The sequence below is a fragment of the Nannobrachium achirus genome (assembly GCF_963921795.1).
Source record: "Nannobrachium achirus genome assembly, chromosome: 15".
Classification (NCBI taxonomy): Eukaryota; Metazoa; Chordata; class Actinopteri; order Myctophiformes; family Myctophidae; genus Nannobrachium; species Nannobrachium achirus.
The window spans coordinates 11,808,734-11,827,044 of NC_137822.1; the positions used below are offsets into that span (position 1 = coordinate 11,808,734).

General features: G+C 43.2%; 1 protein-coding gene across 1 annotated transcript in view; it reads left to right on the top strand.

Annotated features, from left to right (window-relative positions):
- mmp17a (matrix metallopeptidase 17a) overlaps window positions 1-18,311 on the top strand; it is a gene marked incomplete at its 3' end in the record, with an annotated part of 110,968 nt that overhangs the window by 54,791 nt on the left and 37,866 nt on the right. The window contains exons 2-3 of the mRNA XM_080743008.1: window positions 8,810-8,942; window positions 9,659-9,794. Of these exons, the coding sequence (XP_080599134.1) occupies window positions 8,810-8,942; window positions 9,659-9,794 (269 nt within the window). The remainder of the gene's footprint in view (window positions 1-8,809; window positions 8,943-9,658; window positions 9,795-18,311) is intronic.

Below are 18,311 nucleotides of genomic sequence, written 5' to 3' on the forward strand. Positions count from 1 at the left end.
GTGAGATTTATACAAGGCACCACCAGACATGGACGTGCAGAGAATGTTAGAGAGGCAGGGTCTGAGATTTCTAAAAGGGCCTTTTGGTGAAAATATTGAAAATATCAGACCTCCAAGCTCACGTGTCACAACAAGGCACTTCTCTTGAATGCTGCCTTCAGGTATGGCATGGAAAGGGGGAAAACTAAACTCCAAACAGCCCAAAATAAACTAATTAGGGTCCTGCTTATCCTTCCCTATCAGACTCACCTCACCGCTACTCACCAGTTAAGAGTGGGGTGGCTCAGAGTAGATGACAGAGTACAGCAACTTGCAATGGGCCTGGTGTACAAGATACACTACACCACTATGATGCCCAAGTACCTTTCAAAATACTTTGTAAACATTAAGGATGTCCATAATTACAACACCAGAGGCAGCGCCACAGATCACTTTCAACCCAGAGTCAAAACCAACAAAGGGTCAAACTCTTTTTTCTGCTATACCACCAAAATGTGGAAAGCCTTACCGAAGGCCATAAAGGAGTGTGGATCGCTAGCATCCTTTAAGATTGCCCTGAGAAACCACTTACAGGCAGCAGCCGTTCGCAACTGGTAAAAAATGAACCTAGCCCAACCCTACCCTCCCCTGCCCCTTCTTTGTATACTGTTTGTTTTAGACTTACTGTCTTTTTTTTTGTTTTTCTTTACATATCTACTGCATAGTACTGTGTTCTATTTGTCTGTCATTCAATGTTATATGAGATACTTCAATGGTTTCCAGTGGAAATAAGCTTAGTCTTTTCATGGATCTCCTTTTAGTAGACCTTGTACCAGTGAACTGTACCGTCATGAAACTGTACCTTTTCCTATGCAAACTTCTAATAAAGTCTTCAATCAATCAATCAATTTGCATTTCTTTCACCATAGTGGAAACTGGAAACTGCATTCATGGTCTGGAGAGGGCACTTTTTACAGACTGATAAAAGGGCAGGGGCTCAAGCCCCCTTTGATGTCTATCTGTGCACGTGCCTGCCACCAGACCATAACAACTGTTCTTTTTTTTCCCTCTTTTGTTTTGCTTATTAAACCTGGGATTCCGAATGACAAGAGTAGCCCCAGGAAAGAATTCTTGTGCATTTGACTATATCGATGAGATGGGGAGAGAGAAAAGAGACATTAGTCTCAACCCACATACACAGTATAACTCAATTGAAAGGTCTCCATGCCGCTTTTCTTTTTTCCTTTTCTTTTACAGTTGAAAATATATAATTTTTGTCAAATTATTGTTAAATCTAGCATGCCTGTTTCGCCACATTACTTTTGGTGCAAGCTTCATTTGCACTCCAAACTGCAATGTCTCATTAGAGCTTGATCAAACGATCAGAGAACAAGCTATTTACCTTACCTGAATGGCCTGCAATCAACCTTGTGAAAGGGTTTAATGAAATAATAAGATTGTTGGTGATTGAGTGGTATGCTTGGATGGACCAGCGGCCTACAGGTTGGACCATATAATCTGGTAGGCTTATCTTGATGTGATCTAGTGGCAATTTGAAATTAATTAAAACTTTTAGATGCACAAAAAACAACTTGAAATTAATTAAAACTTTTAGATGCACAAAAAACAACTACAGGTGGTGATTTCTCTGTTTTCTGTGATAAATAGGGGCTTGTTGTGAATGTCTGGAGTGGATACTATTGATATGGTTGATTAGGGGTTCATAGGGGCTGATAGGAGAGTTTTGGGCTGAAATGGAAAACAGGAGTTATTCTGAATTGGACTGTTTTCCATTGTTTAACCACGAAAATGAGGGTGTCTTGAGGTTGAATATGTAGTTGAAGGTGGTGAATTCAGAGCAGAAATTAGATTTGAGATGAAGGAACCTCCTTGGGATATGATATGCATGACATAATTGAGGTGGCCGAGTAAGGAGAGGAGTTGCTGTTTGGTGAATCGCGAGGCGTTCAGATAATTGGAGTGTCGGGTTGTGATGCGCTTGGGTTTTTTGGAGGGTAGGGAGGCTTGAAATGAAACTATTGAGCAAGGCGAAAAGCAGAAAGGATTCTGCGTTGTTTGGCTTAGGATAGACCTTTATTAATCCAGAGGGACATTCAGTCACACTGCAGTAAGGATGTAACAAAGATACATAGACAAGGACAGAGAACAAGTGAAGAGTATCAAAATAATAAAGACAGTATAATGACAGTAGAAAGATGATTATCTGAGCTGGCATTCTGCACCTGCGCTGGTCAGGTGTGCACAGAGTATGGACCAGCAATAGGTGGACATGGGAGGCAGAGGTAACAAGATATCAGTCACTAACAAAGGTGGCATCAAAGGGGCGCCTGGTGGCCTAGAGGACCAGGTGCATACCATATAGGCATTGCCATTTCGGCATCAATGCCTGACGGCGTCGGCGGTTCGATTCCCGATCCGGCCGACCTTTGCCGCATGTCACTCCCTGTCTCTCCCCCATTTCCTGTCAGTCTACTGTCCTATCCAATAAAGGCAAAAAGCCCAAAAACAAATCTTAAAAGAAAAAAAGTGGCATCAAAGACAAAGGGACTGACCTGGCTGCCTAAACTAGACCTAACCTTGTACGTATGCTGTATGTCACAGTAAAAGGGCATATTGTAATTATGTATGTAAAATATATTCCCGGTAGTTTTTGCATAATATGTAGAACCGTAAGCAGCTCTCTCTCTCTCTCTCTCTCTCTCTCTCTCTCTCTCTCTCTCTCTCTCTCTCTCTCTCTTCCTTTCTCTTCTCTTCTATTGAACTCATATTAGTACATTATTATATTGCTTTATTACCACTAAAAGTAAAAGTAAATGTATTACTGTAATGTAGTACTGACTGCCTGCCAACACTGGTGGGAATGTAAATGGAACAGTTAACCATACACAGAACTGCTCTACGGTGCAGTGGAAAGGGGCATTTAGGTTTTTCCTCTCCAACATATAGTGCTTATAACGGCATATAAACCTGACAGAGGAGAAACAACCATAAGGCCCAGAAGAGCCGGTCACAGATCATTGAACAGAGGAATAAAACAAAGATCATCTTCTGTCTGTGTTTGTGTCTGTCCATCTCAAGCATGATTTATGTTTCGACGACAAGGTGTCGTGCAGCGTGTCACACAATGAACTAGTGGACATGTCGACACTTGTCAACACTTTTCTCACCACGACACATTGTACAAATGACACAAGTATAAATGAGGTTTCACTCTTCCTATTTCTCTGAGCCTCTCTCTGATTCAGTTTGAGTTTCATTTACTGTATGTCTTTGTAGCAAAAATAAAAAGATATGTGTGCATGCACGTTATGTTGAGAGGCAATACAGCAAGCTATCTGTAGGACACCACATAATGGTTCAGTGCGCTGGTGGTAGAACTAACTTCTATGAGTGAAGAAGGGACTGCCATATTACACCTTTAAACGTCATGATATGCATTCTTTTTCATGTATACCTGCAAGAGTTGAAGTCCCATGTCAGAACTGGCTTTGTATGAGGTGGAATATTCTTCTAGAAATAATTCAGGAGCAACAAAGAGTGCCTCTGGATCAGAGAGAAAGAGAGCATGATGTAATGAAACAGGAAAGAGATGGCAAGAGGGGTCAGAGGAATGCACTGACAAGCGGAGGAATTTATGATCAGAGAGAGATAAAAAATAAAACAAGGAGAGAATATAATAATGTGCTTTTGTGAAGTTGACAAAACAGTATTAGGCAAAGAAAACCCTTTGTCAATAAGGGTCCCAGACATAAGACACACTTGTGTGCACAGACGCACATGCGTACACACCACTCAATTACAGTACGCGCAGGATGCTCATTTGATCATTCTTCTTTATAAAGTAATTCTGCGCCACTAAACCATTGAACCTTGAAACATTAACCTTGAACATCTGACAAGACCATACACAATTACACATGAAATTCTTGCATTGATAGTTATCATCAGACCATGACTAAAAATAACAATGCATTTCATGTAAATAGTAATAAACTACCTACTGTATGCACTAGTGATTTGTAACATTTTTGTTTTCCCAGAATGCCTTTCCTGTTTCCTTAACTCAGTGCAACACGTCTGGTGTTTAAAATGCATTCTGGACTATTGAGGTGCTATCAGGGTTTCTCATTTATGTCTGTTGAACATTGCAAAAAAGAATGAGTGAGTAAGGGCAAGGGCGGAAAGGCACCCTTGCTCTTCTACTGTGAGGGGCGGAAACCAGAACCTGACGTTTATCGTTTATGTAGTCTCACTTCCCAGATCCCTACTCCACACTTCATTACACTGTGTTACACCTTGTTAGCGCTGCCTGTCCCTGTGCCGGATTAGAGTCTGATAAAAGTCATTACCCAAGCCGTCTAATTGAAAGAAGGCAGGTGAGGTTGTTCAGATTTCAAGGACCCGTTAGTGGGCTGTACTTCCCTATGCTTTTGTGTGGTTCATGTTGCTCAGGGCAGGGACGACTACACAGTGGTGTCGCACCAAATTCTGGGCCCTGGGTACTTTAACTATTGAAGAATAGCAGATTATACAAGCTCACAGCGCGACACTGAGTGCCGTGCTGCGAGCTTGTAGATCTGCTATTTCTTTTTTTTAAATCGTGAAAGTCTTTGAATATTTCAAATCCTTTTTTGAAAAATGTTTCTATGTCAGTGGTGCTCATACCAAAAATTATATGTATTTGGCCATGGAACCCAATCTCAAAATATTTAGTTCCAGGGACCCCCTAGAAGCAGAATTTTAGTTACGAATGTTCGCTTAAAAAATACATATATTCAGAGATTTGGCCACATTTTCATGACTTTTCAAAAATAGCAGATCTACAAGCTCGCAGCGCGGCACTCGTGCCGTGCTGTGAGCTTGTATATCTGCGTGCCGATCTGTGCCGATCTGTGTGCCGATTATATGTTTTGGACAAAATCTGTTGGAATCCAGGGGGGAAAAAACATTGAATTGTAGAATTGTATGACCCATAAAGTGTACTGGGCTGTTGTAGCGCCACCATGAGGCCGATGTGAACGATTTGAGGTGGAGGTTCTTCCTTGGCCTACTGTGAATGTGTTGTGACAACAATTAGGCCACGTTTGGTAGGTAATCACAGCCAAATGGAATAGAATATGAGAAATCTGACAGATACGTCTTGATTACATGACAGAATCTGTAGGAATAGAAGCAAAAATCAAACCTCGGTTCGAAGTGGAGCGGTGAATCTGTGTGTGTGTGTGTGTGTGTGTGTGTGTGTGTGTGTGTGTGTGCGTGTGTGTGTGTGTGTGTGTGTGTGTGTGTGTGTGTGTGTGTGTTTGTGCCTGCACAACAGCGCTCCCTCCTTTAACTTGTGTGGCCACTCAAGGTATTGCCAGGCTACAGACATACCCAGCCAGCCAGCCAGCCAGCCAGCCAGCCACATAGCCAGCCAGCCACAGACATACCTGTCTATTGGGAGCGCTTTCACCGCTCCAAAAATCTGCTTGGGTGCAGGTGCTTCCTTGCTGATTGGTCCAGTTTGTGCCATTTTGTGCAAAATGGGCCCCTCCCGTAAACTTTGAAGGCCAAAACAGTGCAGAGTTTAGCTGTCCACAGACAGACGGACGGACGGACGGACGGACGGACGGACGGACGGACGGACGGACGTGCACATGAATGCAAGGACACAGACAGAGACAATTATCAGACAATTATCACTTTTTATTTAATTGTTTTTACTTATCTCACCCTCCTGATTATAAACCTTTTTTTTATGACTCACTTTAAAACTATCCACAAACTTTTTATATGTTTCAATTTAACTTCAATCTAACTTCCCTACAGATTGCCTGTGAGCCATCCGTCGATGTCGCATTTCAAAAGGCTTTTCTCAGGAGATTGATTTGTTACCTCATCCATTTTGATTAAACTTTTAGGTTAATTCCAATTCCTTCTTGAACTTTTTTCCGTCACACCCCAACAACCCCCAAGCAGGGCCATCCCGGCTACGGATGGACAAGCCCATATCAGTGAATGGAGTCCTTTGTAAGAGCAAAGTTATTTAGCTAATGGAATTCTCCACTGTTGTTCATAGAGGAGGGGATCCTTCCCATCGACCCGAGTCACTCCGTTCTCAGTGGCGATCAGAAACCCATTTAAAATCAATCACATCTGAATGGCCATCTGATCTAGGAGGAGGGAAGGCTCAGTCGGTAATCAGTAAGAGGGGGACGACAAAGGTAGAGAGAGAGAGAGAGAGAGAGAGAGAGAGAGAGAGAGAGAGCGAGCATGCAAACAAGAGATGCAGTCAGTTTGATAATGGAAGAGAGGGAAAATGAACAAATGGAACGGAGGGGGGGAGAGAAGAGAAAAAGAGGGAAATAATCCAATCAACTCCTTTGTGGATCCCGGACCAGCCATGTGGCATCAGTCTTTATTGATTGATTGATTGATTATTTTATTAGACGAAAATGGAGAACAGTACAAGTATAGTCAATACAATTGAAAGTACAGTTAAACTCCCTGCCTAAAAGGAACATCCCAAATAAGACCTTTTATGGTCTTTTTTTTTACGTTGGAAGCCCTCTGTATTTAATTCGTGGACATAATAAATAGCCATAGTCATCTATGATGTCAGTTGACATACGGTATCTGTTATGACTCCAAATAAGGGCAAGATTTTGGTCAGATCAGAAGATCGAAAATGTGTGTTAAAATATAATGGAGGTACTTCTGTGGCCTACTGGCAGTGTGCACAAGATATTTGGCGCTGATGGTTGGTGAGATGAGATTACACATATCCTCTAGACAGCCAGAGTCCTGCAGAGCAGAACAAAGATACTGTTATAGCACTGTAGCAGACACACATAAAGATGGGTGACAAATTAAATGAAAAAAACCAATATAAAGTGTCCTAGTAAGGTGTTTTTTCACCACAAGCAACCGGGAACAGTTTCAATGCTTCACAACATAGCTCCGGAACTCTATTTATGGGATGGATTGGAACACCAAGACATTCTTCATACGCCATTTGGTGTTTTGATGGTGGTGTGGAAACTATCAGCTACGGTATATTGTCATCCATGCCTTATTGCCCTATTTTGACAAACATTTTTAAATTGTTCAAATAGCTGATCTACATCGACACGTTGTAAGCTAATAGGGCCCTATGTGTTCATTTGAGATCTGGTGACTGTGGCGGTCATAACATAATATGATTCACATTATTGTCATATTCAACAAAGCATTCATGGTCAGCATCCTCGTGCCCTGTGGATGGGCATTGTCCAATATGTCCACTAGTGGGCAGTTCCAGAGTCAAACATGTTCTGCCAAAAACATGACGACAGTCGTTGATGTCGTAATAATGTATCTTGTTCTGTAATATTATTGTCTCCACCAGCCGAAGGCTGAGGGGAGAGTATGTTTTCCCCTCCGTCAGTCCGTCCGTCCGTGCGTCCGTGCGTGCGTGCGTGCGTGCGTCCGTCCGTGCGTCCTCGCAGTTTGTGAGCAGCTAATCTCAGTCACCGTTGGCCCGATCGCTGCCAAACTGAGCACACACACTCCCTGGATGCCAATCTAGAACCTCTGCCCCACATTTTTCAAATCAGCCTCATGGTGGCGCTATAACAGGCCGATTTGTGTGGCCTGGTTGTTACCAGCTAATCTCCGGCGCCGTTGGCCCGATCGCTGCCAAACTGAGCACACACACTCCCTGGATGCTAATTCAGAACCTCTGCCCCACATTTTTTACATCAGCCTCATGGTGGCGCTATAACAGGCTGATTTGTGTGGCCTGGTGGAGACCTGTGCTCGGAAGAGCACTGCTTCTAGTTTGTCTCTGTGCCCAGGCAAAGTGACCCGGGCTCCAATAGGCTAGTAATTCAACATTACTCACAGTAGGATTTCCCTAACTTTTCCACACATATGACAAATAGCCATAGCGTCTGACTGCCCCAAATTATTGCTATATTTGACTTTTGAATTGAATGTTTAATATCAAATGATATACTGTATGTGTGTGTATGATCTAAAAAATGTACTTGTTTGTTTGTTTATTTGTTCATTTAGTTTTTCATTTCCCCCTCCTGTCCAATTTCACCCCCTGGCGGCCCCCACTTTGAAAACCACTGACTTAACCCATTCAGAACGGGTACACATTATTGTGTATCATTATTTTATGCTTTAACTATTGAAAAATAGCAGATACACAAGCTCACAGCGCGCTGCAAGCTTGTAGATCTGCTATTTTTGAAAAATCGTGAAAATTAGAATTTTGACCCGATTCTGTAAGTGTCTTTTGAATCCTTCTAAGGTTTTTTGAAAAACCTATGTTTCTATGTCAGCAATCTGGCTAGCCATCGTCAAAGAAAAGGTCCTTTTCACTTAACTGGAGCTCAGTTAGTCTGTTCTTGAGAGACTACTATGTCAGTGGTTCTCAAACCTTTTCATGTGAAGGAGCCCCAAAATGATATTTATTTGGCCACGGACCCCCATCTCAAAATATTTAGTTCCAGCCAGGCCCCCCCCCCCCCCCCCCAAAAACAAACGTTCGCTTTGAAAATACATATATTCAAAGATTTGCACACATTTTCACGACTTTTTCCAAAAATAGCAGATCTACAAGCTCGCGAGCTTATATCTGCTATTTTTCACTGGTTAAAGCATTCAATAATTCTAGGCCTAAATTTAAAGAACAGGAACAGTAATAGATCCACAAAGACTCTGAGTCTGAACACCAGCAGGTGCCATTCCTCCGGGGGGCCTTGGAATACTTGAGACCCTTGAAAGGAGTGTCGGAATGACAGTTAAACACTCTCCGTGTCAACTGTTCTGTCTCCTCCAGGATTGGCTGAGCAAGTTTGGCTACCTCCCCCCACCTGACCCAGTGAATGGCCAGCTCCAGACCAAGGAGGCTCTGTCCACGGCCATCAAAGCCATGCAGAGGTTCGGAGGGCTGCAGGAGACCGGCATCTTGGGTATGTCACAGTGTGCTAGTGGGGGATGGGGGGAGTGAGTGAGTGCACACACATGCAGGGCTAGGGCTCTCGCATAGCCAGACACTCAGAGATCTCCGGCTACTGATTTATGTCTGGTGGGTAAACAGGTCAGGTGGGCACCTCGGACATCTGGGCACCTCAAAGTAAAATTGTCTATTTTGTCCAAAATGTTAAAATATATATATACTGTATATATTTGAAAAATGGTCTTAAGTAAAAGAAAGTATACATGAAGGTCTAATATTTCTACAATTGCTACAAATAGCTACAAAACCTGTATATTTGTCATTTTGGGGCATAAACAAGAAGTTAATGATGTACAAACCTACGCTCGCTGCTTTGAAAATAATATCAGCATCCCAATATGAAGGATCACCCTGAAGCCTTATTTTTAGTTTTTCCAGCTCAGTTTTAGCCCATATGTTGAATTTATAAGTCACCAGATGTATCAGTAGGCGGAGGTCTCTGATTGTCTAACTAACTACACGAGAGATGCAACAGTGTGGCACTACGGCTCAGTGGGTGTATGTATGTGACTCCCAATTGTACATTCCCTGCTCAACATATTCCGTATTTGTGAGTTAACTGACTTGAAGAATTTCCATCTGTTTGTTTGTTTATTCATATCGTGCGGAGCATTGCTGAAAGTGAAACATCTGTTCTGTTCTGTTCTGTTCATTTCCCTTCTCTTCCAGACCAAGCTACGCTGGGTCTCATGAAGACTCCCAGGTGTTCCCTGCCTGATGTGTCCGAGACCGAGGCCACGAGAGGTCGCAGAAGGCGAAGTGTGACTCCTCAGAACAAATGGAGTAAAAGGCACCTGTCCTGGAGGTAAGAATGCAAATGAAAGGTCCTGGACGACCGCTCCATAGTTCATTGGTGACAACCACAGAGTTATAATAAATATAGAGAGGGCACCAGATATCCCCGCCCGTCCACTTGTATTGAGTTGCTCACCCAGCGCATGAAGCCAAATTTAACCCCTTCTTCCGGTTGTGAAACGTGACGTAGTGGGGCCTACAGTAAGTGATGTGTTCTGCGTCATAGAGTTTGTTTGTTCATGGACGTGCTGGGGCTCCAAGTCGTGAACGAGCACTTCCGCTATGAACGCGCAGTCAATTCAAAGGAGCCAAGATGCGCGTTCATGTTTTTGGCCCCATCTGTAAAAAAGCTGCAGTATCTCAAATTCTCAATCCTCGCGGCCACCATGTCAATTTGGCTTCAGCCCTCCCCCTGGTGTCTGGGGGCTTGGTAGCTCTGGTCCATCGCGCTCTGACAGACCCGTCGGGAAATGGCTAGACTCGAGATTGTTGGCCCCTCCGAGCGCTCAACATCAGTCAAAATAAACTAAACTACTTCACTACTCACCAAACCAAAGGTAGTTTTGCGTTGTTGAAAGTCTATTCTCCGCGGTGGTAAACCTCTCAGCACCCCACCTACTCTGTAAAATACATTATTTTTGTCATGAAATAAAACGCACACACCTCAGGCCACCTAGCAGCCACCGCAGATACAATGGTTCACAACCCGGAAATAAGCGGCGGTCGAGTTGGATGCACTTTATTTCATGACCAAAATAATGTATTTTACAGAGTAGGTGGGGTGCTGAGGGGTTCACCACCGCGGAGAATAGACTTTCAACAACGCAAAACTACCTTTGGTTTGGTGAGTAGTGAAACAGTTTTGTTTATTTTGACTGATGTTGAGCGCTCGGAGGGGCCGACAATCTCGAGTCTAGCCATTTCCCGATGGGTCTGTCAGAGCGTCTCCGGGAGGAGACGCGATGGACCAGAGCTAGGGGCTTGGTAACTACATGTTCCTTCTCAGTTCAACTCGGTTCAGCTGAACAGGCACCCTACCTGTATAAGTTAGTCATAAATACGGTGGTGGGCAGAAACTTTACCCCTGTGCCACCCGGATGCCTAGAGATGCCATTATTGTGGAGACTGCGCTATTCAGGTACAGCTACACCACATCACAAATATTAATTCTGAACTGTCCTTAAATTCAGAATGCTGTTGCTTTGTCAGGGAATAATTGAAAATGCCTGAAACCTTTCAGATTTCCGGAACCAAAGAGAGGTGGGTAGTTACAGTACATCAGTTAGATCAGTGGTTTCCAAGCATTTTAGCTCAAGACCCAAAAGAGAGATTAGATGTTTGGCCGGGACCCAAGCTTGTGAAAACAGCAGATCTACAAGCTCGCAATGCGTTGCTTCATGCTGCGTTGTGAGCTTGTAGATCTGCTATTCTCTCTACTTCTTAAACATTGGGAAACAGTGAGTTAGATTTCAGAACCGTATAGTGTTGGGTGGTTAGCGTAGGTTGATTTTTACATCAGATGCATTCTAGAAACAGCGTTGAGCGGTGCTATTTATATGTTAATTTCATTAGGCGCCCCATGAAACTTGACCAATGTGACCCAGGGCGTACATACAGACAAAGCCAGATGTTGGAGCTTAGCTCCTTCCAGGAGCACCGCACCGCGCTCAGTGATTGGCCATATTAACATGTATACCACACTTGACATTGTGGCATTAAATCGGTCAATAAATCAAAGGCATAGATTATTCCTGAAGGGGAAATGATTTCGCCAGCTGGTCTATAATGTGTCCATATCAACCCAGCAGCATGGAACATCTGTCACAGAGAGGTAAGCCCCAAGATAGGGTTAGAGATGCTTACAGATGCTGTTTGGCCTCCATGCTGATTTACACACACATTATGAGCCTGAACCAGCTACTTCACAGGAGCGTGAGGAGTGGGAGCTGCTGCTGTAATCTGGTCGGTGGAGGACACTGTGGATGTGTGTCCATGTGTGTCAGCAGTGTTGTATTGGTGAATTAGTGTTTGGGGGGGACGTTATTTTAATGACTTCTCACGCACGTTGCTTAACACCTGCCCTATGGAGTTAGCAGACCATTGATATGCACCCAGGCTCGTTCCAATGTTAATGCAGGCTGGTGTGACACCTACGGCTTTTGTAAACGTTGTTGAGATGTGAATTAAGGGTTGCTTAACGTCGATGCATGTCCGTGTGCGTGCTCCTGATGAGCATGTTTGTTAAGTGTACATACTTGGAAGAGAAAGGGGAATCATCAAGCAAATAGTTACTTTATAGACTGACTCTTGAAACTCAAGTGTTGTAGACAACGATTGTTTTTGTCTACTTTGGGGACGGTGACAGGACAGGTGCAGGAGAGCTAATTGGCCTACATACTAGCTTGCTTCCTCAGAGCTAGTTTGGCTATTAAGTTATTATTTGGCTATGTTCACCCTGACGTTAATCATCACTATTGTTGACCCGTGTGGTGTCTCTAAACGTCATCCACCACTTCTACAGTATAATAATGTGTTAGTGTCTGCCGTAGTATTTACGGAGAGAGACAGCGTATTGAAGAAAGGGCGTCGATTCCATTTGGGAGGGAAGGCGAGGGGGTACTTTATAGTAATGGAAACGGCTGATATTTTGATGCGGTTTGGTGACGTGTCGAGTGGTGCTGAAGCTGCAGTTGAAATCCAGCATAAGTAGCCTACACTTCCTATTTGATAGAAAATATGTTCAGATGCCTCTCATGGTGTAAGAACGTAGTGAACCTCCTGACTTTCCTTATCTGTCTCTGCTAAAGGTATAGTAGTAACCCTTCGCCAGTATCCTTTTCTGAGCTCTTAATCCAGGGCGGTTTGCCATAAGCAAGGTAAACACCAGGTAATGCATACATCAGATGCAAAGAAATAGTAATCAAGGATCAACAGTCTAAACAATATAATGTGAAAAAATAAATAATGTGTACATTGAAACTGTACACACTATAGGATGCCAGGTCAACAAATTAATCTGGCATCTGTACATAATATGCTATCTAAATTACATTTTAACCTTTGCATAAGCCTGCAAGGTCGTCATGAATGCACTCATGCACATTCATGGCATTCTGCCCAATAGATTTTGAGATAGAGAACGCGTACGTGTACAATTGGAAATGTTGGCCTAAGGGTAACACATTGGGGCTAGAACTATTTTAATCAGGCTACTTCACAAACCTTTTAGTACATGTGATATATAGAAATAGATGGACAGACATGGTTGTCAACGTGGGGCCTGGGGACACCAAATGTGTACATGTGTTAGATTTTTGCCGTATACATTGGGGTCAGTGGCCTTAATGCATATCAAACTGTGGGTCCTTGAAATTAAAAAGGTAGAGAATCACTGGTTTAGATGATTATATTTCAGTTTTGTCGGCCTTTAGGAAAATACCGTTTGCTAGGCACTGTCTACAGTACAGTACACCAAATGAAGAGTGTGTGTGTGTGTGTGTGTGTGTGTGTGTGTGTGTGTGTGTGTGTGTGTGTGTGAGTGTGAGTGAGTGTGAGTGTGAGTGTGAGAGAGAGAGAGAGACAAAAATACCTCCACACATTTGTAAGTCCTGGTTTCTGTCATTTTCCCCTCTCTGTGTCTTCTTCTTCTGTCGTTGTCTCACTTGTGTACCGATGCCAGACACAGCTTGCTCCTGTCTACCGGTTCCTTCTCACCTCGCTGTCTGAGAAACAGACTGGCCGTCAGATAGCCTGTCTGCTCAGTCCAGAGAAGCCACCTTTATGTTCAACAACATTGCAGAGGTTTTGAGGTTTACAGAACATACAGTAGGTGCCAGTTTAACCGAGTGAAAATGTACCTGTAACACTGTGGATTTTACAGCACAGGAATTTGCAGTGTTTGTTGATTAAAATTTTCCCTAGCTCCTGCCAAACACACACATTTTGTATTCATTGTAAATAAACTCTGCTGGATTATCTGTTGACTTAAAGGGCTCATCCAGAGGGCTCATCAGGTATAGCACTGTCCCTGAAAAAACTGAAAGCTGATAGAAAAGTACTGACGTTCTGTCCATGTTTGGGGACAGCGTCATTAAATATTGCATGGACCTTAATCTGTAAAATTCGGAAACCTATGATGTTTTGTGGTATTTATTTTTCTTTTCACACAGTTTCGGACCAGAGATCTTCATCGGGTTATATCTATAATCTGATGATGGTCTCCAGAACGGAATGTTGTGATTTCCAATTTAAAGTGTGCAGGGGGTCTTCTGCGTTGGTCAGACGTCTTCTCTGACGCGCCTGTTGTTTTTTCTCCGATTGTAGTCTGTTTTCCTCTTATGTGTAGTCCCTGTCATTGATATCCCATGTAGGCCATGTAAGAGGTCATGTAGGAGGGTGTAGAGAACCATGGATTCATTCAGATATATTTATTCTCCTTTTTTAACAGCGGGAGCCATGTCTACGAGTCAGAACCAAACACACAATCAACTATTGTAAAACCTACTGCATTAGTGAAGTGAAGTGACTATTTTCCATCTTCCCTCCAGCTGTAACTTGGAAATTAACTTGCGCTCCACCATCTTGAAGGACGTTCCAATTCGTAAATATCTCTCCTCTTTCTCCTTGAGCCAAGGAGAGAAGAAAGAGGAGGCTCTCCAAAGACCTTGAAGTGAGAACAAGAAGGCAAAAGAAGGCAAATGGTGTTAGTTGGTGGTGCACCTGGCCAAGCCAGAGGCACAATCTCTGTGTTGGTGGGCAGGAGTGTTATCCCTGCACAGTCCCCGTTTAGACAGTCTTTTTTCTTTTTTTTTTTCCTTCTTTTTGACAGGTCAGCTTCACCTTCATGAATAGTAGTTTCTACCAGGTAGCTTGACAACAAGCTACCTGTTGTCACAGAATGATACACATAGACAGTTCAAATATGCAGCCCCAAGGCATATTTGTTTAGCTCCAAACAGTCCAATTGAATCAATCCAGGTCAAACAGAACTAGAAACGCTGCTTGCCAAAATCAATAACCAAACACAAACGATCCTCACTACTTACAGTACCATTCACTATTTCCACAAATAGACAGTCCAATATCTGCATTCCAGAGGACAACAGGAAAGACACACTCACACACACACACACACACACACACACACACGCACACAGCCAACACGCACGCAGCCACGCACGCACGCACGCACGCACACACACACGCACACGCACGCACACGCACGCACACGCACGCATACGCACACACAACGAACCATGCATTTCAAGAAGTGGACCAACAGAAAAAGAAAAAAGTTATCTCTCTGTTCAACTTCAGCTCTGATTGGGCCCCAGTCCTCTTTTAGGTCACATTAGAGTTCATGTTTAGGGTTGCTCAGCAGGAGATCTGTCTACGGCAAGCCTAGAGGCCTAAATACAATAGTAAAGGTTGAAGTGAACATGCAGCGCATTGGGTTCACAATGCACAAGTTAACCACTTGAACCCCATATGGTTGAGTCCCTAAGGGACTTCTAATCAATATGAATGAATCCTACAGTAAATCCTCTACAAATATTTCATCACTTACTGTCATTTGTCACTGCTGACCCCCACTGGTTCAACCTAGGAAGGGTGCAGACAACCACGCATCTCCTGTGATACACATAACATCAAGGCCAATAGGCTAGATGCACAGAAGCCATATTGGAGATAAGTTGGGTCTCTTCTCACTTCCTTCAAAGATGTTACCAATGATAGGCTCTATCTATGAATGAATGAAGGCTCTCTTACATTTCATGTAGCACAGTGGTTCTCAAACGTTTTATTTCAAATGGACCCTTATGGGTCCATTACGGATCCCTTTGGGTCTATTTGTACACTCACCTTTTGAGGGGTCGTTTGGAACCCTTAAGGAACCATGAGGATCCCTGGACCACACTTTGAGACACACTGGTGTGTTTCCAGTGAGCCAACATGCACATTGCACAATATCAGCATTGCATTGCACAATATTCTTTTTGACCAGAATGGAACAACAGAGCCTTCATTAGTATTATTGGTAACACCTGTGAAGGTGAACGTGAGAAGAGCCCCAACTTCTGTCCCAAATGGCTGCATATAGCCCATTGTTTTCAGTGAGGAGTTTCATTGGGACTACGTACCTTATGCTGAGGAACACACTAACCCTCTCAGTTCTGCACTGTGCTGAACGGGTGCCTTGACCAACCTGAAGGTGTTCTGTTTGTTGGAGTGCACGGCCAAGCCAGATGCACATGCACTGCAGAGTATTTAAGTACTTCTGCATTCATTTCTCCTCAATGCAGACGAAGTATCAAATGTTCATTTTTAGCTTCAGCAGACTCAGCCTTCTCTCTGTATCCCTACTACTACATCAGTGTCTGGACGGCGTGTTCAGTCCAAGCCTCCTTTTACTCGAGCTATTATTCAAAACGACGTATTTCTCAAAATAACATAATTATTTTTTCCTCTCCTTCACTGACCTGGAAAAATTGATCTGTGCTTCTTTGTTCCTTCCAAGAATTGAACCAATTCAGTGAGCCGCTATGCGACGGCTCCAATGACCTTCTTTTCAGTAAAAGATTGAATTTATTCAAAACGCCGAAACCAGGATTCTGCAAAGTAACATCGTGCAGCAGAAACATTATTACATACAGTTGCATTTGTACACTCTGAGGTAAATGAATACTCAGGATTTCACAGCGTCACTTCGTCCTCATACGACCGTGCCACACATCGATGATAAACAGATTTGTTTTATTTCTGATGCAGTCGTTCAACTGAAAAAAATTAAATACATTTTCAACATCTGTCATCTTCGCCAAGCGAAAATGGCAAAGTGTGACAAAGTATAAAATCAGTCTCTCTTCGCTGGCTTCCTGTACTGTAGTACGGATTTAGACTAGAATGACCTACTTCTATTTGCTAAACATTACACAGCCTTGCATCATGAACCTACTTACTGTACAGTGTTGCTGGCAAGCCTACTTGCATTCATTCCTACACAGCAACAAGAAAGAAGCAGCATGGAGAGGTAGAATAAGCTTTCTGTTCAGAAATAAGACGATTTTTGGTGTGTGTCCTCAAACTCTAGCCTAGTTGTTCAGTGCAGTCTCAGAGGCAGTAACAATAAGGGATACACGGCAGCAGAATAGGCCCAACGGAAGGAATTTAATTAAGAAATAATCAGAGAAATAACAAACGGGGATACTGTGGAGTGTGCCTGATAGTTTCATTGATGTATGTGTGGGGATGTAATAAACCTGTATGGTTGTTGTTAGTCTTGTGTAGCTTGAGTGTAGAACTAATGCAAAGGCTTAAGCGCAGTCCTCCACATTGGGACGGTATAGGCTATCAGGATTGGTTTTCAAAGTAGTGGGAGTAGGTTTATTTGTTTCCATTTCCTCCACTGTTGAATTAAATTGACTTTAGGCATCACCAGACATAATCGTTAACTAAGAACCAGCAGGTGGCGTTGGAGGAAATGTCGCACCAACTCTGTCCACCTTTCGATTTACGGTATCCTCATACAGCATTCATTTATCTACGGTATTGTTCACATGCTGTACACACACACACACACACACACACACACACACACACACACACACACACACACACACACACACACACACACACACACACACACACACACACACACACACTCTTCTTTCTTTCTTTCTTTCTTTCTTTCTTTCTTTCTTTCTTTACAATAGCAGTACAGTGTTACAGATCAATAGTTTCCACATTCAATCCCATCTCTCTTATATGAGTCTGCATGTGTGTGTTTGTGTTGGCTGTGGTTTGTTGTGTTCTCATCTCCCCTACAGTATAATAGAGCTTACGCAGCGAGGATCAGCTGTTTTATGTGTAAGTAATTGTACAATGATTAACGTGTAACAATATCATGATAATAACAATAAAGGAAAGTATGCTCAGGACGTACAGGGAGTGAGGTATAGAGGAATCATTGAGGACTGAGCTATTTGTGGTTTGTTTTCTTCCAAAAGGAGACAGATTTCTGTTTCTGTTACATATCAGGGAGTCTTGATAGATCGTCGCTATTCATTTATTCATGTGTAACTCCAAATCCGAACTTAGGCTTTAGAAGTTACTGACTAGGGGGCACGGTGGCGCAGTCGGTATTGCTGTCGCCTCACAGCTATAAGGTCCTGGGTTCGATTCCCGCTGGGGAAACTCTGGGCGCTGGGTGCGTGCTCTCTCCTCCAGATCAGTCTGTTGTCTCCATTGTTTTATATGATTTACACCTTTGCTTTACGATTACGGTGATTAGTATTTTTGCCATCACCTGAGCGGGTGAGTCGTGTAACTTTCTCAACGTTAAGCTCTGACAGCCATGCATTTCAGCTTGGGCAAGGGGGGGGGGGTGGGCAGAGGCACCGCAATGGATACAAACCCCTTTGCGGCATTAAACAAACGGCCTCGCTAATGGGATGTTTTTTTGTTTGTATAATGGGGAGTATTGGGGACTTCCGTTTTCTGGGTACGTGGAATCGTCTTGGTGTTACGT